General features: G+C 54.6%; 1 protein-coding gene across 4 annotated transcripts in view; it reads right to left on the bottom strand.

The window, feature by feature from the left end:
- CACNA1S (calcium voltage-gated channel subunit alpha1 S) overlaps positions 1–22553 on the bottom strand; it is a 52513-nt gene extending 29960 nt beyond the window's left edge. For 2 of the 4 annotated variants that reach the window (XM_063356353.1, XM_063356356.1), the window contains exons 1-7: positions 20231–20471; positions 15988–16093; positions 8292–8431; positions 7606–7739; positions 6859–7011; positions 6375–6580; positions 5667–5770 (exon numbers count right to left, since the gene is read on the bottom strand). In XM_063356353.1, coding sequence (XP_063212423.1) covers positions 5667–5770; positions 6375–6580; positions 6859–7011; positions 7606–7739; positions 8292–8431; positions 15988–16093; positions 20231–20391 — 1004 coding nt within the window. In that variant the 5' untranslated portion in view covers positions 20392–20471. Of the gene's footprint in view, positions 1–5666; positions 5771–6374; positions 6581–6858; positions 7012–7605; positions 7740–8291; positions 8432–15987; positions 16094–20230; positions 20472–22351 lie in introns of those variants that run through there. The other 2 variants (XM_063356354.1, XM_063356352.1) reach the window with 2 other exon arrangements.
- Positions 22554–23364: the final 811 nt, after the last annotated feature.

Below are 23364 nucleotides of genomic sequence, written 5' to 3'. Positions count from 1 at the left end.
CCTACACAGAACTGAGGAGAAAGGCCTCCCCCTCACTCCCCGGGACAACACATACTTCCCAGCAACAAAATCAGGATGCTGGCACCTCCCCACAGCACTGCATAGTAGGTTGAGCATTGCACCAGAGATACTTTGTGCATAGCAGCTTTAACTGCACTACTATGGGAATAAGCACTAATTGAGTCATTTGGCACAGAAGTGTTATGAACACTGTAACCAGACTGATGACAGCTCGTTGTTGTATTTGGAGGAGACTGTTGAAGCATTAATTACAGAATCACAGAATGATAGGGGTCGGAAGGGATCTCTTGACATCATCTAGTCCAACCCCCTGCCGGAGCAGGGTCACCCAGAGCAGGTGGCACAGGAACACGTCCAGGTGGGTTTGGAATGTCTCCAGAGACGGAGACTCCTCCACCTCTCTGGGCAGCCCCTTCCAGCTCTGCCACCCTCACAGGAAAGAAGTTCCTCCTCATGTTTAGGTAGAACTTCCCATGGTCAAGGTTGGGCCCGTTACCCCTTGTCCTGTCCCTGGGCACCAATGAAAAGAGCCTGGCCCCATCCTCCTGACACCCACCCTTTAAGTATTTATAAGCATTGACAAGATCCCCCCTCAGTCGTCTTTTTTCCAGACTGAAGAGACCCAAATCCCTCAGCCTTTCTTCATAAAAGAGATGTTCCAATCCCCTCAGCATCTTGGTAGCCCTTTGCTGTCCCCTCTCCAGCAGTTCCTTGTCCTCCATGATCCAGGGAGCCCAGAACTGGACACAGTACTCCAGGTGCGGCCTCACCAGGGCAGAGCAGAGGGGGAGGATGACCTCCCTCCAGCTGCTGGCCACACTCTTCTTGATGCACCCCAGGATGCCATTGGCCTTCTTGGCCACAAGGGCACACTGCTGGCTCATGGGCACCCTGTTGTCCCCCAGGACTCCCAGGTCTCTCTCCACCGAGCTGCTCTCCAGCAGATCACCCCCAACCTGTCCTGGTGCAGGGGGTTATTCCTCCCCAAGTGCAGCACCCTACACTTGCCCTTATTGAATTTCATAAGGTTTCTCTCTGCCCAACTCTCCAGCCTCTCCAGGTCTCTCTGGATGGCGGCACAGCCTTCTGCTGTGTCAGCCACCCCCCCCAGCTTTGTGTCATCAGCAAACTTGCTGAGAGTGCACTCCGTCCCCTCATCCAGGTAGACCACATCCACTGCCTTCCCCTCGTCTATCCATCCAGTCATTCCATCATAGAAGGCTATCAGATTAGTCAGACATGATTTCCCCTTGGTGAATCCATGTTGAGTACTTCTGATAGCTTTCTTTTCCTTCACATGCCTTGAGTTGATGCCCAGAATGAGCTGTTCCATCATCTTCCCAGGGATGGAGGTGAGGCTGACCAGCCTATAGTTCCCCAGGTCTTCCTTCTTGCCCTTTTTGAAGACTGGAGTGACATCGGCTTTCCTCCAGTCCTCAGGCACCTCGCCTGTTCTCCAGGACCTTTCAAAGATGATGGCGAGCGGCCCAGCAATGACTCCCGCCAGCTCCCTCAGCACTCTTGGGTGCATCCCATCAGGACCCATGGCCTTGTGGATATCCAATTGACTTAATTGATCTCTAACTTGATCCTCCTCAACCAAGGGGAAATCTTCCTTCATCCAGACTTTCTCTGTTACCTCCAAAGTCTGGGACTCCTGAGGGCTGGCCCGAGCAGTAAAGACCAAAGCAAAGAAGGCATTCAGTAACTCCACCTTCTCCGCATCCTCTGTCACCATGGCTCCTGTCTCATTCAACAGCCAGCCCACATTTTCTCTAGTTTTCCTTTTGCCTCTGATATACTTGAAGAAGCCCTTCCTGTTGACCTGGACATCTCTTGCCAGGTTTAATTCAAGGAGGCCTTGGCTTTCCTTGTTTCATCCCTGCATACTCTGAAGGCATTCTTGTAATCTTCCCAAGTGATCAGTCCCTTCTTCCATGTGCTGTGAACTTCCTTCTTCCACTTCAGCTTTTTCAGAAGCTCCCTGCTTAACCATGCAGGTCTCCTGCGTCCCTTGGCCGATTTCTTCCTCTTAGGGATGCACAGATCCTGAGCTTGGAGAAAGTGGTATTTGAATACCAACCAGCTCTCTTGAGCCCTGCCAACTTCTAGAGCCCTAGCCCACGGGATCTCTCCAAGCAGTTTCCTGAAGAGGTCAAAGTTAGCCCTCCTGAAGTCCAAGGTTGCAATCCTACTTGTTGTTTTGTGCATACTACCCATGATCCTGAACTCATCTTCTCATGATCACTACAGCCAAGGCTGCCCCCAACCTCAATGTCCTCCACCAGTCCCCCCTTATTTGTCAGTACCAGGTCCAGTAGTGCACCTCTCCTTGTTGGCTCCTGCACCACCTGTGTCAAAAAGTTGTCATCAATACACTGGAGAAACCTCCTGGACTGTGCATGCCTGGCAGTGTAGCCTTCCCAGCAGATATCAGGGTGATTGAAGACCCCCACGAGAACCAAGGCCTGTGATGATTAGGGGACTGGAACACCTCTCTTATGAGGAAAGGCTGAGGGATTTGGGTCTCTTCAGTCTGGAAAAAAGACGTCTGAGGGGTGACCTTATCAACGCTGATAAATACTGAAAGGGTGGGTGTCAGGAGGATGGGGCCAGGCTCTTTTCAGTGGTGCCTGGAGACAGGACAAGAGGCAATGGGAACAAACTTGAACATAGGAAGTTCCACCTAAACTTGAGGAGGAACTTCTTTACCCTGAGGGTGGCAGAGCACTGGAACAGGCTGCCCAGAGAGGTGGTGGAGTCTCCAACTCTGGAGACATTCAAAACCCACCTGGACGTGTTCCTGTGTAACCTGCTCTAGGTGACCCTGCTCTGGCAGGGGGGTTGGACTAGATGATCTCCAGAGGTCCCTTCCAACCCTATGATTCTATGATTCTATGATTGCGAGGCTACTTTCCGCTGTCTGTAGAAAGCCTCATCAGCTTCCCCATCCTGATCAGGTGGCCTGTAATAAACACCCACAACAGTGTCCCTCATATTAGCCTGCCCCTTAATCCTTACCCATAAGATCTCAACTCTCTCTTCATCTGATCCCAGGGAGAGCTTGATACATTCCAGTTGCTCTCTCACATAAAGAACAACTCCACCACCTCGCCTCGCTGGCCTGTCTTTCCTGAAAAGGACGTAGCCATCCATGACAGTGTTCCAGTCACGTGAGCTGTCCCACCACATCTCAGTAATTGCAATGAGATCGTGGCCCTGCGACCGCGCACAGATCTCTAGCTCTTCCTGCTTATTCCCCATGCTGTGTGCATTGGTGCGTAAGCATTTCAGAGAAGGAGTCGTGTGTGTAGTTTTCACCCCTGAGGGGTGGTAGGCCTTCTGGTTCTCAAAAATACTGGAACGCTCTCCCGCAAGTGCTGAGCTACTACACCCAAGCACTTCACCGGCAAGCTCAGTAGCATCTCCCCCGTGCTTTGAATCTAGTTTAAAGCTCTCTCAATGAGCCCTGATAACTCTTGTCCTAGAACCCTTTTCCCCCTGCAAGATAAGCTATTCCTGCCTGTTACCAGCAGGCCTGGCATCTTGTAAATCAGGCCATGGGCAAAGAACCCAAAGTCCTGCCAGCAGCACCAGGCTCGAAGCCAGGCATTGATCTGCTAGCTCCTCCTATTTGCCCCCTCATCATTCCCCACAACTGGGGGGACAGAGGAGAACACAACTTGTGCTCCGGATCCCTTGACAAGTTGTCCCAAGGCCACAAAATCTCTCTTCATTGCCCTCAGACTTCTCACTACCTCGTCGCTGCCTACCTGAAAGATCAAAAGTGGGTAATAATCTGAGGGATGTGTAGATAGGGATGTGTAGATAGGGGCAGGGATCAGAATGAAGCCCCCATAATCCAAAGGAAGAGATGGTGAGGGACCTGCTCCAACACCTGGACATACACAAGTCTATGGGGCCAGATGGGATCCACCCGACGGTACTGAGGGAGCTGGCATAAGTGCTCCCCGAGCCACTTTCCATCATTTACCAGCAGCCCTGGCAAACCAGGGAGCTCCCAGTTGAATGGCATCTAGCAAATGTGACAAGAAGGGCCAGAAGGATGATCCAGGGAACTACAGGCCTGTCAGTCTGACCTTGGTGCCTGGGAAGGTCATGGAACAGATCATCCTGAGTACCATTATGTGGCACAGGAAGGACAACCAGGCGATCAGGCTCAGCCAGCATGGGTTCATGAAAGGCAGGCCCTGCTTGACCAACCTGATCTATGACAAAGTGACCCGCTTGGTGGATGAGGGAAAGGCTGCGGATGTTGTTTACCTGGACTTTAGTAAGGGCTTTGATACAGTTTCCCACACCATCCTCCTGGAGAAACTGGCTGCCCATGGCTTGGATGGGAGTACTCTCTGCTGGGTAAAAAACTGGCTGAAGGGCCAGGCCCAGAGAGTGGTGGGGAATGGAGTTAAATACAGTTAGCAGCTGGTCATGAGTGGTGTGCCCCAGAGCTCGGTATTGGGGCCAGTTCTCTTTAATATTTTTATAAATGGTCTGGACAAGGGGACTGAGAGCACCCTCAGTCAGTGTGCAGACGACACTGAGTCGGGTGGGAGTGTCAACCTGCTGGAGGGTAGAAAGGCATTGCAGAGGGATGTGGACAGGCTGGATCGATGGGCCGAGGCCAATGGTGTGAGATTCAACGTGGCCAAGTGCCGGGTCCTGCACTTGGGTCACAACAGCCCCAGGCAGGGTTACAAGCTTGGGGCAGAGCGGCTGGAGAGCTGCCTGGCGGAAAAGCACCTGGGGGTGTTGGTCGACAACCGGCTGAATATGAGCCAGCAGTGTGCCCAGGTGGCCAAGAAGGCCAACAGCATCCTGGCCTGTGTCGGGAATGGCGTGGTGAGTAGGACTAGGGAAGTGATGGTCCCCCCGTACCCGGCACTGGTGAGGCCCCGCCTCGAGTGCTGTGTCCAGTTTTGGGCCCCCTCACCACAAAACAGACACTGAGGTGCTGGAGCGAGTCCAGAGAAGGGCAATGGAGCTGATGAAGGGGCTGGAGAATTAGTCTCATGAGGAGCAGCTGAGGGAGCTGGGGGTGTTCAGCCTGGAGAAAAGGACGCTGAGGGGAGACCTTCTGGCTCTGCAACTCCCTGAAAGGAGGGGGTAGCCAGGGGGGGTCAGTCTCTTCTCCCAAGGAACAGGCGATGGGACAAGAGGAAATGGCTTCAAGTTGCTCCAGGGGAGGTTTAGACTGGATATTAGGAAAAATTTTTACACTGAAAGGGTTATTAAGCATTGGAACAGGCTGCCCAGGGAAGTGGCTGAGGCACCATCCCTGGAGGTATTTAAAAGATGGGTAGACATAGCGCTTAGAGATATAGTTTAGTGATGGTTTTTGTCAGAGTTAGGTCGATGGTTGCACTAGATGATCTGAAAGGTCCCTTTCAACCTGGGCAATGCTATGATCCTATGATGCTAAAACCTCAGACAGTCATGGACACTAACACAAAAAGTAACTCAAGGCTCAGGGTTTCTAAGCATGCAAAAAAAGTGAGAAGAGTGGGAGAGGAAAAGGAATGGAGACTTTTCCAGGCTTTCTTCTTGTACAGTTAAAACCAGCCAGTGTCCACACTCTGCTCACTCACTGATCTGCTGGCAAGGAGAAAGCACAGGGTGGCACTTACCCACTGAGCACCCCCAGCACCAGGTTGAGAACGAAGAAGGAGCCAAGCAAGATAAGGCTGACGAAGTAGATCCAGGGCCATTCATTCCCAATGGCATCATTTACCTGGCAAGGAGAGAGGCAGAGGAAGCATCTGGAACACACTGTCTGCTGTCTGTCTCCCTGTAAGGCCCCCTCCACAGCCTCTGGGTGCTTTGCCCCCTCTAAAGTGAGTGCTTGGGATGGTAGCAGATAAACCTGACTCTGAGACTTGGCTCCTTATGACTCTGCATCTGGTTTTAGTGGAGGTAAAGCCAGACCCAAGCATTTTGGGAGCAGATTTAAACATCCACCCCATGTTTAAGCCTCCACAAGACAGTCTCACAAGGACTGCAAAACATGGGGTTTTGCTGGAGAAGTATCCACCAGCCAGTCATTGCTGTGCCTGGCCTGTAAGCCTTCACAAAGGTGGGAGCCGGAGCACCCTCCTATCTACCTGGAAAGGAAGGACAGCTTGGGCAGTGCCTGCAGAGGTACAGTAGACATGCCTGGTGCACTATGGGATGTACATCACAGTATGAAGCTTGGTGGGGGCAGGATGTCTTTCACTGTTGGGGAGACCTAGCTCTGCTATGAGGTCCTGTGTCCTGGAGATAATTCTCCCCTGTGAAGCAGGACCAGTAGTCACCTCTGCTGAGCTGGGCACAAGGCCCAAGCTGCTGGAGCCTACCCAGTAAAGGACTTCGGTCCAGCCCTCCATAGTGATGCACTGATAGACAGTCAGCATGGCAAAGCCAAGGTTATCAAAGTGAGTGATGCCGTTGTTGGGTCCCGGCCAGCCACTTCGGCACTCAGTGCCATTGATGGTGCAGTGTCGCCCATGGCCAGAGCTGGTGCATGGGGCTGGCTTCTCCAATGCCACCGTGGCAATGACATCTGTGGGGGAAAGCCGTGGTGTGAGCACTAGATCAGGGCGAGTGGAGCAGGTCCCAGCACCTCCCAGCCTCCTGCAGAAGCCTTTCCCCTTGCATCACCTCCTCCTACCACGTACCATCACCAAGCTGCGTGCTGTACCAAACATCCTTCGGTCCCGCCACATTCCCAGGCCTGACACTGGCAAGACCAGACTTTCTGCTACCCACAGAAGCTCTGTGGTCCCCACAGCAGCCACATAGAGACATGTCTGCCGTATCGCCCCCCCGCCACAGCCCCACCTGTCCCAAGGTAGTAGCAGGTCTTGTGCATCTTGCCCTTGAAGAGCTCTTGCCCGACAATGGCATAGATGATGATCATGAAGAGAACCAGTAGGGCGATGTGGAGCAGGGGCACCATGGCCTTGATGATGGAGTTCAGGACGACTTGAAGGCCTGCACCAAGAAGGGAGAGGAGATCAAACACTTCCTAAACAACTTTGGGTGCACCTTGCACTCCTGCCAGCCCCTCTGACAAGCAGCCTCTGAAATGTCCCCTGCCAAGGGAAGAGGGGCATAGGTGGGTTGGGACTGAAATCTCTGAAGCAAGAAATCCTTTCTCTACCCACCATGCGAGCATGTGGAAGACCCCAGCAGAGCCAGGCACCAGGCAGTGCTGGAGGCTTCCTCATGCCCCTCTATTTGTTTTGTTTCTCTCATCCTGGCTGTACTCGTATGACTTATGGGAGAAGGAGATCCCTGCCCTGAGAAACTAGAGTGAGGTCCTGTCCCCTTTCACACTGGCCACCCAAAGGTGCTGACACTGAGCCATGGAGGGATTCCAGCCTGTGTGCTGACATGCAGATCCCCGGTGTTGACAACTGCAAGCTGTAGGGACGAGCAAGAACCTGTGGCTCCTCCACACCCACCTTGTGGCTGGGCATGACACAGCAGCAACAAGAAGCCTGACGCGTGGCCCCCACCCTCACCAGGCACAGGGATTCAATCCACCTGCCAGCCCTTCATGCTGGCAGGGCACCTAGCACCCACTCGGCACTCCGGACACCAGGCGCAGGGGTCTCAGCACACGAAATGCTCGCAGAGCCTTCACGTCGAAGCCGCCTTTTCCCCCTGAAGTCCCTCCCTGCTTCGCATTGACCTGCTCCAGGGTCATGGTGATAAGCCTGAAAGAGCCAGGGCACAGAGCAGGGAAGAAAGAGGGAGAAGCAGAAAGAAGGACAGGGAGAAAGAGAAGAGCATGAGGATGGAGACCAAGAAATCTGTGCTCTGCAGGTAGGAAAGTGAGGGATGGGACTCTGCCAGCTGTGCTCAGCCTGACACAGGGGACAGCTCTTCCAATTCCAACTCCTGGGCGCACTTGTGGCTGCACAACCCTCCACCTTCACTGCTGAGCAGCCGGGGGCCCTCCCACCCCCTGGTGCCCAGTGGACCCAATCCCTGTGCGCCAAACCCTGGAGGACCCCATGCCACTCCCTTTCTCCAAGGACAAGGAGACCTAAGAGCTGTTAAGGAGTCAGACAGGAAGAAAAAGGAGTTAGAGAGGATCCCAGGGGATGTCAGGGCATGAAAAAGGGGCCCATGGGAGAAGACCATGAACTGAGTCTACGAGCTGTCCCCAAACCCACTGCAGTCACTAGAAGAATCGATGCAGCTCATGGACTATGGAGCAGGTCTGGCACAAGATGAGCACCAGCAGCTTCCCCTCCTTGCATTACCCTAGGGACACGATGGAGAAGTCGAGGACGTTCCAGCCGTTTCGGAGATAGGCATCCGTATGGAAAAGAAACCCGTAGGCAATTATCTTGAGCATCGCCTCAATGGCAAAGAAGATCAGGAAGGCGTATTCAATCTTCTCCTGGGGATTGGAAAGGCAAGCAGGAGAGGATGCTCCATTAGAGCAGACTGTCGCCTCCCTTGGCATCACCACCGCGCACAGCTCTTCCACGCGTGTCTCTGGATCAGCCCCTGCTGTCAACCCATCTGTGATCTCCCCCACACTCCAGGCAGCACTGTGGCTACCCTGGGCATGAAGGGGTGATATGCTGAGCCACCACATGCCACTCTCTGGCCTGCAGCATGATCCTCTGCATCCCTTCAATGGCATGCTGCCAGGACCATGTCCTGGGGCTATGGGCACCTCTTCTAACAAACTACACCAGCAAAGCCACCACTTCCCAACCCAGCACCCAAAGATGCCTGGCCCAGGGCACTGCACATCTCTGGTTCTCCTCCCTGCTGCCTCATCCTCCCATTCTCCCATAGCCTTCCTCCTGCAGGCAGCACTGACTCCTCCTCATCCTCTCCAGCTGAGGGCTTCCTTGGTCTGTCCTGGAGACACCACACAGTCACTGTGGGACAAGCCAGCTGCATTGTGGCTGCCCTCGTGCCCTGGGCTCCCAGGGAAGTGAGGGCTTGGGCTCAAGACCTCTTGCCTAATGCCAGACATCTGCCTGGCAGTGAGCTGCTAGAAGCTGACCCGGGGGCTCTGCTGGGCAGAGGTGTTGCACCCACTCTGAGGTGGGACCTGGCACCCCAATGCAGGGGCTCGGCACAGCCCTGCAGCCACAGGGCCCAGAAGAGCTCGTCTTTCCCCAGAGTGCAGCCAAGAGCTGCCTGTGCCCACCTGCTTCTGCCTGTCACTGCAATCACTGCCCTTGCTGCTCATGACCCTTTCCAGACTTGGATTAAAATCCCGCTGAAGCAGCCAGATGGACGGGGCTATTTATGTTTCTGGTTTTCCATGGCCCCCCTTCTCCATCTGCACCCCAAGAGGGCAAGGAGTATCCCTGCTTGGGCTCTGCAGGGAATTGCACCCAGAAAGGTAGAAATGCCTCTCTGAGACCAAACTGGGAGCGGGTCCCCACTGGTGAAGGCTGCAGTGCTGCGAGCACACCTTCCTCCCAGGGTCCTTCTGGCTTGCCAAATGGAAAATGCTGTCCATTGAAGAAACCAGGGCCAGAGCTCAGACAGAAGCATTGCTTGCTCAGTTACCACATCCAAAAGCAGTGGTCTTGCCAAGCATCCCTGTATGACTGTCACTCATACAAGCACCAGTTCCTTGTTGGATCTGAGGGCAGCAATGGTAAGAGCAGAGAGCTAAGCATTGCAATTATTGATGTTATCAGGGCTCTGTCTTCAAGCTTTTAGCTAAGGCAACTCAACACCATTCACCTTGCCCCCTTATTAGTGACAGATTCCCCCTACTCTATCCCCAAAACCTGAACTTGCAATCCCTGACATGTAAGTACAACTGTTGTGAGGATCATTTCAGGTTCAGAGGGATGGCAGAGCCGCATCGGCAGACAGTGTTGTGGTGGGGTATCTCCCCTGCTGCAATGGAGCAGAAATGGGGGAGCCCACTGCAAGCTACAGTAGCCCTGCAGCTGCCAAGGCCCAGGCTGCTGAGTGTCAGGATCCAGCCTGGAGCCCCAGCATTGCAAAAGCTTCATCCAGCAGGACAGAATCAGGCTCCAGGGTCTCTGATTAGCAGGGATCTCCCTCCAAAAACCCCCTGCCCAGAATCAAAAGGTGACCTTGGAGCTCCCTTTGAGAAGCCCAAACCAGAAGAACAGTGCTTCTCTCCGAGAATTCAGAGCTGGCTACTCACGGTGGGAGGCTGCTTAGGGAAGGATGGCAGGGCTGCCTGGCAGAGCTGGGACTGGGTGTATGAAGAGCCCAGCCTTCAAAAAGCCACTATAAAAAGATGTAGGTCTTCGCAACACGCTGGGCTGCTACACACACACGTGCTTCAACCACGTTAGGGACACAGTCACCTGGCCTGTGGGTGCTGAATGGGCTGCAGAGCAGCAGGAACAACAGTGTGCACCACACCGATGCGATGCAGTGAGAGACAGCTCCAGCCTGCTCAGCGATGTCAGCTCCCAGTCCCTATGGCCACACAGGGCTCTCCAGAAAGAGCCCCAGCTTCCCGTCCCTGGTGTCTCCTCCCAGGGAACAGGGGGATCAGGGCTTGGATAAAGCCTCTGAGCTGGCCAAAGTGGGGGATAGATAGTGAGGGGACAGTGTGACCATAACACAACCAGACAGCTACCCCTGCTGCCCAGCAGAAGACATACTCGTGCAGTGGGAATCACAGCACTCACACCCCAAATTGTCTCCTGCTTCCTGCCCTCCTCCATGCCCTCTGTTCCTGCTCCTGCACCATTCTCCCCTGCACCTCCCCTAGACCCTCTCAGTCCCAGTTAGGCCCCGGTCCCCTTTCCCCTGCAGCTCCAGCCCCCATCACCTCTGCTGTGTCACACCGCCCTTTGCTGCTAATCTAAGGGTGGCCCTTGCCATGGCTGAGGCAGTTGTCACAGATCACAGGAGGTTTGAGGCTGGCAGGGATCTCTGGAGATCACCAGGTCACACCCCTTGCTGCTCAAAGCAGGGCCAGCTTATTTGTCCATGCAGGATTTGAATGTCTCCAAAGACTCCACAACCCACCTGGGCATCCTGTGCCAGTGTATGACCACCCTCCCCAATAAAAACGTTTTTTCATATGTACACCAATGTGTTGACCAGGATGCATGCGTGGACTGCCTGCACCAGGACACGCAGGGCGGGGAGCTGCACTGCTGAAGTCTTTCATAAGGGCTTTTTAAACAGAAAACACCAATAAGGGTGCTCTCCAGAGGCTTGCAGCAACCATGCTTCGCAAAACAGTAGCTCTGTGTCTTTCTCCCATTCCCCTGAAGGTAGATGAGGCAAGCCCTGCAGATGGGAGAGGGAGAAGGGGACAGGACAGCTAATCCTTGTAGCTCAAGGGCAGCCTTGGACGCAGTGACCATGAAATGGTGGAGTTCAAGATGCTTAGGGCAGTGAGAAGGGAGCACGGTAAGCTTGCTACCCTGAATTTCAGCAGAGCAGACTTTGGCCTCTTCAGGGATCTGCTTGGTGGAATACACGCTGGAAGGAAGAGGGGACCAAGAAAGCTGGCGGGGGGCTGATCATCTTCTCTGGACTCGCTCCAACAGGTCCATGTCCTTCTTGTGCTGAGCTGGATGCAGTACTCCAGGTGGGGTCTCATCAGAGCAGAGTAGAAGGGAAGAATCACCTCCCTCGACCATGCTGGCTATGGGGTCCAGTACGGAATTCACGGGGACGCCATACTGGACCTCATAGTCACCAATGCAAGTGAGCTCACTGGGGATGTCAAGATTGGAGGCAGCCTGGGCTGCAGTGACCACGCACTGCTGGAGTTCACGGTCCTGAGGGATACGTGCCAGACAAGGAGCCTAGTCAGGACCCTGAATTTTAGGAAAGCCAACCTCCGGCTCTTCGAGGAGTTACTCAATAGGAGCCCTGGGAAACTGCCCCCAGGGACAAGGGGGAAGAATAGAGCTGGCAGATCTTCAAGGATGCTTACCATAGAGTACAAGAGCTGTTGATCCCCATGTGTAAGAAATCAAGTAAGAAAGGGAGGAGACCAGCATGGCTGAGCTGCGACCTGCTGGTCAAACTAAAAGGCAAGAAGGAACTGCACAGGCAGTTCAAGAAGCATCAGGTGTCCTGGGAAGAGTATAGGGATGCTGCCTGGTTATGTAGGGATGAAGTCAGGAAGGCCAAGGTGCGGAACTTGGCAAGGAATGCTAAAAATAACAAGAAGGGCTTCTACAGGTATGTCAACCAGAAAAGGAAGGTTAAAGGAAGCGTGCCCTCCCTGATGACCAAGAATGGCAAACTAGTAACAACAGATGAGGAGAAGGCTGAGGTTCTCAACAACTTTTTTGCCTCAGTCTTCACTGACAGCCTCTCTCCTCACACCTCCCGCTTTGAAGGACTGCAAGACGGGGACCTGCGGGACCAAGTCCCTCCCACTGTAAGTGAAGACAAGGTTCGTGACCACCTGAGGAACCTGAATATACACAAGTCTACGGGACCTGATGAGATGCACCCCAGAGTCCTGAGGGAACTGGCTGATGTACTTGCCAAGCCACTCTCCATGATATTTGAAAAGTCGTGGGAGTCAGGTGAAGTCCCTGGTGACTGGAAAAAGGGAAACATTGCACCCATTTTTTAAAAAGAGTAGAAAGGAGGACCCTGGGAACTACCACCCTGTCAGTCTCACCTCTCTGCCTGGGAGGATCATGGAACAGATCCTCCTAGAAGCTTTGCTAAAGCACATGGGGGACAGGGAGGCGATTCAAGAGAGCCAGCTTGGCTTCACCAGGGGCAAGTCCTGCCTGACCAACCTAGTGGCTTTCTACAACAGAGTGACTGCATCTGTGGACAAGGGAAGAGCTACAGATATCATCTGTCAGGACTTCTGCAAGGCCTTTGACATGGTCCCCCACAACATCCTTCTCTCTAAGTTGGAGAGATACGGATTTGATGGGTGGACTGTTTGGTTGCTAAGGAACTGGCTGGATGGTCGCATCCAGAGGGTGGTGGTCAATGGCTTGATGTCCAGATGGAGAGGGGTGACAAGTGGTGTACCTCAGGGACCCATACTGGGACCGGTGCTGTGCAATATCTTCATCAATGATTCAGACAGTGGGATCAAGTGCACCCTCAGCAAGTTTGCTGATGACACTAAGCTGAGTGGTACAGTCAACAGGACAGAGGGACGGGATGTCATCCAGAGGGACCTGCACGATCTACAGAGGTGGGCCCAAGCAAACCTTATGAAGTTCAACGAGGCCAAGTGCAAGGTCCTACACTTGAGTCAGGACAATCCTCATTATCAATACAGGCTGGGGGATGATGTGATAGAGAGCAGCCCTGCAGAAAAGGACTTGGGGGTGCTGGTGGATGAAAAGCTGGACATGAGCCAACAATGTGCGCTTGCAGCCCAGAAGGCCAATTGCATCCTGGGCTGCATCAAAAGAAGTGTGGCCAGCAGATCCAGAGGGGTGATTCTCCCCAACTACTCTGCTCTCAGGAGACCCCACCTGCAGTACTGTGTCCAGCTCTTGAGCCCTCAGCATGAGAAGGACATGGACCTGTTAGAGCGGGTCCAAAGGAGGGCCATGAAGATGATCAAACGGCTGGAGTCCCTCTGCTGTGAGGACAGGCTGAGTGAGTCGGGGTTGTTGAGCCTGGAGAAGACAGGGGAGACCTTAGAGCAGCTTTCCAGTACCTGAAAGGGGCCTACAAGAAAGCTGGGGAGGGGCTGTTTGCAAGGGCCTATAGTGATAGGACAAGGGGCAATGGTTTAAACTAGAGCTGGGCAGGTTTAGATTAGACATTAGGAAGAAGTTCTTTACACTGAGGGTGGTGAGACACTGGCCCAGGTTGCGCAGAGAGGTGGTGGAGGCCCCATCCCTGGAGATATCCAAGGCCAGGCTTGATGAGGCTCTGAGCAACCTGATCTAGCTGAAGATGTCCCTGCTACTGCACGGGGGTTGGACTAGATGGCCTTTAAAGGTCCCTTCCAACCCAACACATTCTATGACTCTGTGCTTCTTTTGATGCAGCCCAGGATGCGGTTGGCTTTCTGGGCTGCAAGCGCGCATTGCCGGCTCATGTTGAGCTTCTCATCCACCAGCACCCCCGAGTCCTTCTCCTCAGGGCTGCTCTCAAGCCATTCTCTGCCCAACCTCTATTTGTGCCTGGGATTGCCGCGACCCAGGTGCAGGACCTTGCACTTGGCCTGGTTGAACTTCATGAGGTTCACACAGGCCCACCTCTCCAGCCTGTCAAGGTCCTTCTGGATGGCATCCCTTCCCTCCAGCATGTCGACCGTGCCACACAGATTGGTGTCGTCAGCAAACTGGCTGAGGGTTCCCTCCATCCCACTGTCCATGTCACCGACAAAGATGTTAAACAGCACTGGTCCCAGTACTGACCCCTGAAGAATGCCAATACATATAAATAGATGAAATTTCATTTATGCAGGACGTTACTCAGTACAGGCCTGCCGCCCATTAATGGGAAAGGTTGTTGGGCCTTCTTGGGCAGCATCAGTACCTGCCCGGGAGCACTGCGAGGCTGGTTGCTGCCAGGTTGTCCCCCCATCATGCCACACTACCACATGCTGCTGGGCTTTTTCCAGCTCTGCCCTAGCAGGCATCCTGGTCTCAGCCAAATCCCAAACTCCCTCCCAGCAGGAAGCCCCCTATCCCTGCTGTCCCCACCTCTTGCTTTCCACGGTCAACCTGCCCCAGTTTTGCTTTGCCTCTTTAATTCTCAGCTGAGATAACAGTACCTTTCAAGTCCTGTTATGCCCCCTCGGCCAGGGAAGAGACCAAAACCAGCATCTTGAGCTTAACTCTGCCCCCAGCTCACAAGTGTTAGATAAGCTGCTCAGACAGTGCACTGGGAAGCTGAATGAACACCCCAGGAATTAACTCTCCCTGGGTATTTTTAATTGCCCTCCTCTGTGAGCCCATCTTGGTTTTATTTTTAAAAGACATAACACATTGCCAGCAGTGACCCCTTCTCTTCTTTTTCCAAGGAAATGAGAAGTAATCGCTACCTTCACTGCCACTAAAAGCCTGTTGAGAGGGAAAGACACAAAAGCACTTTGAGGAACTAAAAACTGCACAAGTAAAACCTTACTTTGTATTTTGTGTCTCAGATTCTTTGATTGCTTTAATATTTTTCCCTGCAGAGCCTCTAAGGAACAGGCAAAAACCAGAGAGGTGCTTTAAGTCACAAGTTGCCAGCAATACCTGCACAAAACACACACCCCATCCCAAAGCTGAGGAGTCCAAAATTAGCAGATTAGCAAAATTAGCAGATGTCCATTAAAAAAGGGTATATTTAGATGCTTTGATTCAGTCACCAAACTCAGACTCTCAATGGAAATCAATGTGGATAGAACCACAGTGGGGATCTGAAGAGAAGAAAGGGATGGCAAACCAAAAATAGTGCAAACTATTGATCTGGATCACATCAAAACATCTTATTTCAGGCAAAATGGAGTGACTGGGGAAAAAAAAAGAACAACTGATTGGAAAGCAGCAACATCTCTGCTTAACAGAGATGGTTTTTTTCCCCATCAATAAAAAGTACCAAAATTAAAATACAGTTTTGAAATGAAAGGTCAGAAAGCTTTATTCCATAAATGCTGAAACAAAACATTTGAGCATTTCTGGAACAGGATGTTTCCTTTTGGAAGTGTCACGATAAAAAACTGAGGGAATTTGGTCATTTATTAGCATCAATTCTTCCTTCACATGTACTTCACACACCAATGTGCTGCCTTTGATCTCAACCTAGGGGTGGTTTCAGCCCCTCTGAAAACCCATTTTGCAGCAGTTTCTCCACCACTCTGCCTCCCTCTGACTTTGCAGCACCTCTCATTGGACTGATGACGCCTGACTGTGCCCCACAGGGCGGCAGCAGATGCCCCACTACAGGTATTACCATCTTGCACCCATGCCACGCTGAGCGACTGGCTCCGCAGAGCCCTCGAAGCCCAGCACCCGGCTGCCCAGCAGGACAGCAGGAAGGGCAGTATCTTACCAGGCTGGAGTTGGCAACATTGGTGTCATCCTCAGGCATCGGCAGGTAGATGGCCAGTGCAACACAGTTGGCAAAGATGGTCAGGAGGATGATGATCTCGAAGGGTCTGAGAGGAAGCGTTAAGGAGACAGGAAGGAAAAAGCAGGTACACCCTTCAGAGCGTGCTGTCCATGGCTCCCTCTGTACTCAGCGTCTGTGAGGGAGATGCTGCTGAGCAGCTGCTCTTGGGTGGGCCATGTCTCCCTGACTAGAAGGCATCTAGGGGCAAGACAGCTCAACCAGGGTCTCCTCCAGCAGAACATCCAGCTGCTAACATCCTCGGGTGCCCTACAGCCTCAGTGCCCCAGTGCGGTCAGTGCTCCTGTAACTGTCCCCAGGAGTGCCGTGGGTTGGGAGTAACAGGACTGCTCAGCCTGAGCTCCATCCCATTCCCCAGAGGGTGGAATTGTGCTGTTTGGGCCTTATGACATCTCTGAGCAAATAGGGCGACTTGCTGTTTTCCCCTGAAGGCCCCAGGACAGGCACTTGGTCACTCCCAGGCTCCTGCTGCTGTCACTGCTCTTCCAGGGCACTGAAACAGCATGGTCAAGCTTCAGCTATCATGTTCTTGAAGCCCCAAAAGAACTCAGACTCTGCCTCCAGGACCTCACCCAGAGCCAGGCTTTCACCACAGGGACCCCACTCTCCGTTCCTCCCAGCATGGTCCAAACCTGACACCCTGTGGTACCCTGGGAGTGCAGTGGACATCTGGTTAGAAGATGACAGCCATCATCTTTTGCTGCCCTTATGCTGGTCACATCTGGACTGCGCTGCCACTCTGAAGCGCTTGTGCCTAGCCACTGCACCATGCAGCTATGCACATACCTAAAAGCAAAGCGTACAGCATTATGCAAAAACCTATAAGAAACATTTTTGGTCACAATGCTAATCTCAAAGTTTCCTGGCCAACAATGTTTCTTGACGAGTACATCTCAGTTGTCCCTGATCCACTTGCTTTGCCTGTACCCCTGGAAGCTACTAACACTAAAAGCAGATGGAGGAAATGAAAATGTTGGTCCAGCTGCCCACTGGGCCAGACCCACCTACAGTGTAAATCAACAGTGACGCAAATCACCACACTCCCCTCCAGTGCCTTCTCCTCTCCATTTTCCTATATGGAGACAACATCCACACTTATGACCACAGCCAGCATCTACCCCCATAAACTGTTTTGAGACCTCTCATCCCCATCCTCACCTGTAACTACCAACCGGCCATCACAGGCAAACTGGTAAATCTCAGCCAGTGGGTTCAGAGGTTCCAGGACAAGACAGGATTGCCCAGCATCCCCATCTCACTTTGGGCAGACCTTCCAAAGGAGAACAGCTCCCGGGAACACGCTCTGTGGGAATGCCTACAGCTTATGCCACTACAGAGTCCAGCACAGCCCTCAAAACTCAGTGCTCCAGCAGAGACGCCCTGCAGCCATACTGATGCTTCCCTTTGCCATGGTTAATCAGCTAATTACCTCAGCTTTCCAGATAATTGTGCTAAGGCCTGCCTGGGTGGCAGACCACTGTCCAATGTCCACTGTGGCCATTCCACTGTCCAACCCAGCATCAAGGGGCAAGGGGCGCCTAGGGAGCATTCTCTCCATGCTGGCCTGCTGAGTGCTGACAGTTGTGCCCTATGCTCATCACACCTTACTTTGCCTTTCCTGGACACTTCTATCCATCAGCTCGATGACACTTTAAAAACTGAAGTCAGCTGGAAAAGCTGTTCCCCTCTGTGTTCCAGGTAATGGGGCAGAGCCCAGGGGTTGGAGGCTGCTCTGACAGGGTGAGATGAGCAGCCCTCCTTGAAGGGTGACCTATCTTGTTACTGGAGCTAGAATCAGCTTGCTGCTGGCCAGTCTGTCAGTCTGGCACTGAAGTGCCAGCAGTGCAGTGGGACGGACTGAACCAAAGGAGAGGCATGTAGTATCACAGAGCACAGTGCCTCTGCCTCTTGCCACTGAGACAGAGCCTCAACATCCTCCTCATCTCCTTGTGTAATCTCCCTTCTTTTTCTTCAGCAGCCTCCTGCCACACAGCACACAAGGGTACCAACATCTGCCTTGCAGCAGGAACGAAGTACTTAGTGCCTTACAGCCCTGTGGTCCTCCAAGGTCCGCAGACTCCTCACCCATGTGCCCTGAAATCCTCCTGGCTGAAAAACGACCTGGAATACGTGGAAAAACAACCTGGAATACCACGAAGTTAGACGTGTCCCAACAACCATCAACTTGCTGGGCTAGCTGTCAGGCGCACAATACCCAGCAGTTTGCCGAGTACTCAGATTTCCTTGTGCTAACAAACACGGTGGGGTTCAGATGTCAGCAAATTTCAGCATAAAATCCCCTCTGCCTCGAGCCAGCCTGACTTTCACCCACCCCAGGCTGAGTGCAGCAATACTGCCCACTCTCCAATTGCCTGGAAAAGACCCTGTCCCGCTGCTGTGGCTCAGCTTTGTGCTCTGACAGCAGAAGCTATGCAGCAGAGATGGGCCCAAGGAACACGAATAGGTACTGCCATACTGAACCCAGACGCCAGGTACTCCCACAGAAAATGGTCACAACTAATCTCCCCTTGGCAGCCTGCCTGGCCCTGAAGACCATAACAACCCACAGGAACTGGAACGACCCTGTCATGCCTTGCAAACCCTGATCCCTGAATGAGGGCAGCCAGGTGCATGTGGGTATAAATACAGCCAGGCACAAGAGAGGCGCTGGAGAAACCCGATGCCCTGGATCATTTGTCCTGCACAGGACAGAACCCCCTGCACCTGCAACCTTCCTGGTGGGACACCCACCTCTCCCCTCCACACTCCCCTTCCAGGGCACTAATGTGGGAATGACCCCCTCTGTGCTACACACTCTCTCTGGCACATGTTGGCGCAGGAGAAGGAATGTTTTTGAGCATGTTGGAAGATATAAGTCCTATTTCCAGCTCTTCAGTGCCTGCTTAAGACACAGACACAGTTCCTTTCCATATGCTTCTAGAACAACCCAGTCCTTATGCCAGAGAAGCAGAAATGGAGAATTCCACAGTTTCAGCTCTGCTCCCTCTCCCCAAAGGAACAAGGGCTCAAAAGCCATGGCCAGCACAGCACCACCAGAGATGACAGCATGTGCTGAGTGCCTGAAAATGGGCACCCTGGGTTTTGAACAGGATGGCATCTCTGACAGTGCAGGGGCATGGATTTGGTGTCCCCATGGCACTACGTGTACAGCAACGCAGCCAGCCTAAGGCGACCAAGCCACTTCCAAGAGGAGCAAAGCCTGGCCAGGGCTGGGATGATCCTGCCAAGGCCAGAACATGCAGACAGGTTCAGCAACTGAAACAAGAATAGTTGGGGTGGAAGAACTGGATTTTCTGGAAACATCCCCAAATTCCATTGTTTTTGCATAAGCCCAAATGTACTGCTGAAGCCAAAGCGAAATGTTTCATCTTCCATCTCCTTCCCTTCCATAAAATACAGGTGAACAACACAATATTTAATGGCCTAAAATAGTTCCTGGATGGGTGGCAGAAACATGACATTTTTGGTATTTCCGAGCTATAACACCCCAGTGAAAAGATGGCCAATCAAAGAGCAATCACCCAAACCTCATCCCTAAATTAAGGGCAGGGAGCAGCTGCTGAATCAGGCCGGCGGTGACACACACAAAGAGCCATCCCAATCAGCTCGCCATGGTCTCACCACCCACCCCCAAACCTCTCCCCTGGGCAGCCTGTTGTCCCCAGCTCCATCCTCAGCTCCTGCTCCCCGACCCTGGCCCTCCTCCTCTGCCTGAACCCATTCCCACCCTGGGATGACCACTGGGCCCCCTCCTCACATGCCAAACCCTGTCCCGATGGGCTGTCCCCGGTTTCTCCCCAGCGCAGCTCCTGCCAGCACAAAATCTGCTTACTCCCACAAGTCCCTTGCCATCCAGGCTGTCCCTGTCTGTCCCGCACCACCCTACCAAAGGTCACCATGGCCTGACCTGCTTCTCAGCCCCAGCTTCCCCCACAAGCCTATTCACACCCGCAGTTTGCACAGCCATTGTCTTTGCCAGCACATCCTGACAGGGCTCCCTGAGTGCCTTGTTGCCTTTTACAGACCCAACGAGACAGCCAGCACAGGCTTGAAGCGGGCTGGCAGCTCAGGGTCCTGTCCCCAGCACCCCTGCTCACAGGCACACACAAGGGTGCTCCCGTGCCCATGCAGACAGAAAGGATACTTCCACTCCACGATGCTGATGCATGCCTTCCGCAGTGGGTTTTGCAGGGTTAAGCAGAACAGAGCCCTGGCTGGCCGGGGGGCTGCTGGCGGTACTGGCTTCTTGGACTTCTCCTTCTGTTGCCTCTTCTTCACGTCATCCTGGGGAGAAGCAGGCTCCATGGTGGTCTCCCCCTAGCTGTTTCTCCCCCTTCTGCACCACGGCCAAGCCCCCCTTTCCCAGGTCCCAGCCTGCTGGAGCTCCTCCGGATCTCCCTTCTTGTGGAGTCTGTCTCCTCCGCACACCGGGGGAGGCAGCGGGGGAGTGGGGGCTGGAGCCTGAACTCGCATGTACAAACACACAAAGCATGAGTTTAAATTTAGCTCCCAGCCTGGCTGCCGGGTGCTGTCACAGCTCCTGAGGCAAAAGGGCCCCTGCAGCTGTTGCTTCTTTACCCAGCATACCAGGAGCAAGGGAGTGCTTCGCATGCCAGTGGCCCAGGCTGGGGGTGGGAACAGGCTGCCCAGCCCCGGGCACAATCTCTGAAAGAAAAGTGCCTTTGTCCCAGGTCAGCTCTTTCCCCAGCTCCCCTGGACCCCCTTGCCTGAACTGGCAAGCCGGGCTGCCTAGGGCAACACGTGCAACCCCATTTGCTGAATCACATTACTCAGGGTGAGATGGAGAACCCAATTACAACTGGTTCCCAAAGAAGCTTACCCCACAAATGGACCAGTCCCCTCTCTTTGCAGGATTTCACCTTCATTTGGTGCAGACCGCTTAGTTGAGCCCTGGACCGTGTGGTCCTGGGGCTCTAGGGCCTCTGCGGCTGGGTCCGTCTCACTGACAGGGACTTTGACCCCAATATTGGAGCTCCAGGGAGTCATGGCAAGTCCAAAAAGTGCTGTGGCTTGCTTTTTTGGAGGGATAGAGGAAACCCTTGGCTGGCACCAGTCACTCAAACAACCCATTGCTCAGCCCCACCTCTCCAGTCCTGCTTGCAGGGTATGGAGGGTGCCCGGGGGTGCAGGAACCCAAAAACTCTGGGCTGGATTGTGTCCTGGCAAGCCCAGCTGGACTTGCGTAAACTCAGTTGGATGAATGGTATGAAGAGTTATGAGCTGTAAGGCAGGCAAGGAGAGAGGCAGCTTATCAGCACTTCTTCCCAGCAGGGAAAACCGAGGCACCAGGGAGGGGTGCTCTTGGGGTTTTCTTCCTGGGGTTTCCTGGATGGAGTCAGCAAAATAATTGCAGCAATCTTATTGCTTACAGTTATGTCCCATGGCAAATGCTATCCCTGTCCTCCAGAGATGTCACGGTCTGATGTGACTGACCAGCTGCGCCCCAGTCAACCCCATGTCCCAGGGAGCTGCTCTACCCACGGCACCACACTGCCTTGCTCAAAGCTTTTTCCCCTTTGCTCTGCAGGGTCGTTCCACTGTGGAGGGAAATGACTTTGCAGCTGTGCGCAGGCTGTGCTGAGAGCCAGGAGGGCCCCAGCGCCCAGGGAACTGATCACTCCCTGCCCATGGCATGGAGATAGCATGGGAGGGCAACTACTGCAGCAGCAGACAACTCTGATGCACTTTGGAGGAGGGGACCCTCGACTGTAAAGGGGTTAAATTAGTAACCTGCCCGCTCCTACACCGCTCTGGCACATTTTGTGAAAATCAGAGTCAAATTGCTCCTGCTGAGGGCTCCAGCCCTGTCTCCAGGTGAGGCAGGTCCACGCACATTCCCATGTCTCATTTTGTTCTCCTTCTTCCCCCTAAACCCTAGTGAAAGCCAGGAGCCGTGTTTCTGCTGCTGCCTGTGCGGGAGAACCTGTCCTGGGGACCGCAGGGATGTGGGGCCCATCTAGCGGTGAGCCGGAGAAGAAACCTCAGCCCTTCGACTCGCCCGGGGAAGGTCTCAGAGGAACAGGCCCGGGTGGGCAAGCTCGGGCTGCGCAGCTCGGGGCAGGCAGAGGCCGGTGGAGAGGACGCTCAAGGCCTCTCTGATCTCCTCCACACCCCTTTGCTCACACACCCTGGGCGCAGCTGCTGGCAACTCCGCGCTCTGCCCAGAGCCATGCTGGCAACCCCCATCCCGGCGTGGCTTTAACAGAACACACATCGGCGCTCTGCTTGACAGAGACCTTCCTACCTGCCCCACACGGAATGGCTCCTTCCTCGTGAATCTCTTCGCGTCCATCCTCATCTTCCTCCCACACTTCGTGGGCCTTCGTGTTCACCTCTGGCCCCACTACTGCGCAAAGACACGGCCTTTGGAAGGGCCCCGAAGGTGGGGAGCCCATGATGGCGGCCTGGCACACCAGGGGGGCCTCTGAAGAGCGGGGATGGAAACGCTGCCTGCGCGGGCTGATCTCCAGCAGTGACCCGGACAAGCGACACCAGACGCGTGTTCATCCACCTGCCGAACGCCTCCCCCTTCCCCAGCCCGGCTTCGCCGGCTGGCGACTGCACACCGCGGTGCTGCAGTCCCGCGGGGCTGCCCGAGTGGACGGACGGACGGACGGACGGCAGCAGGCACTGGTCCCGCTGCGGGCCCACCACGGCGTCTCTCTCCCACAGGCGCCAGCCGACCGCCCGACCGCCCACGGGAACCTTCAGCCGGAGCCGGAGTCCCGGCAGCGGGTCCTCCCGGTCCGTCGGTGACCAGGGCAGGGCGAGGCAGCCTTGGGGCCGCGGCGGCCGGACCGGAGCTGCCGCTGGCCCGGGTTCTCCGCTCGGCGTCCGGGTCCAGCCGAGCCGAGCCGAGCTGCTCCCGCCCCGCTCCCGCTCCCGCCCCCGCCCCCGCCCCCGCCCCCGCCCCCGCCCCCGCCCCTCTCCCGCCCTCCCGCTCCCGCCCCTCTCCCGCCCTCCCGCTCCCGCCCCTCTCCCGCTCCTCTCCCGCCCCCCCGCTCCCGCCGCGCTCCCGCCCTCCCGCTCCCGCCCCTCTCCCGCCCCTCTCCCTCCCTCCCACTCCCGCCCCGCTCCCGCTCTCTCCCTCCCGCTCCCGCCATCACGGCCCCGCCCGGTGCTGCTGCGGCGCCGGGCGGACACATCCCTGGCGAGCCCCCGGCCCGCCTCGGGAGCGGGCGCAGCGCTCCGGGACGCCTTTGGGAGGGCGTCAGCGCAACGGGCCCCCCGCCACCGCGGGGGCAGGGGGCTGCTGGA

This window comes from Chroicocephalus ridibundus, chromosome 20 (assembly GCF_963924245.1).
Source record: "Chroicocephalus ridibundus chromosome 20, bChrRid1.1, whole genome shotgun sequence".
In the NCBI taxonomy this organism is placed as follows: Eukaryota; Metazoa; Chordata; class Aves; order Charadriiformes; family Laridae; genus Chroicocephalus; species Chroicocephalus ridibundus.
The sequence above is the reverse complement of the archived record's forward strand: the minus strand, read 5'-3'. Positions and strand labels throughout refer to the sequence as shown.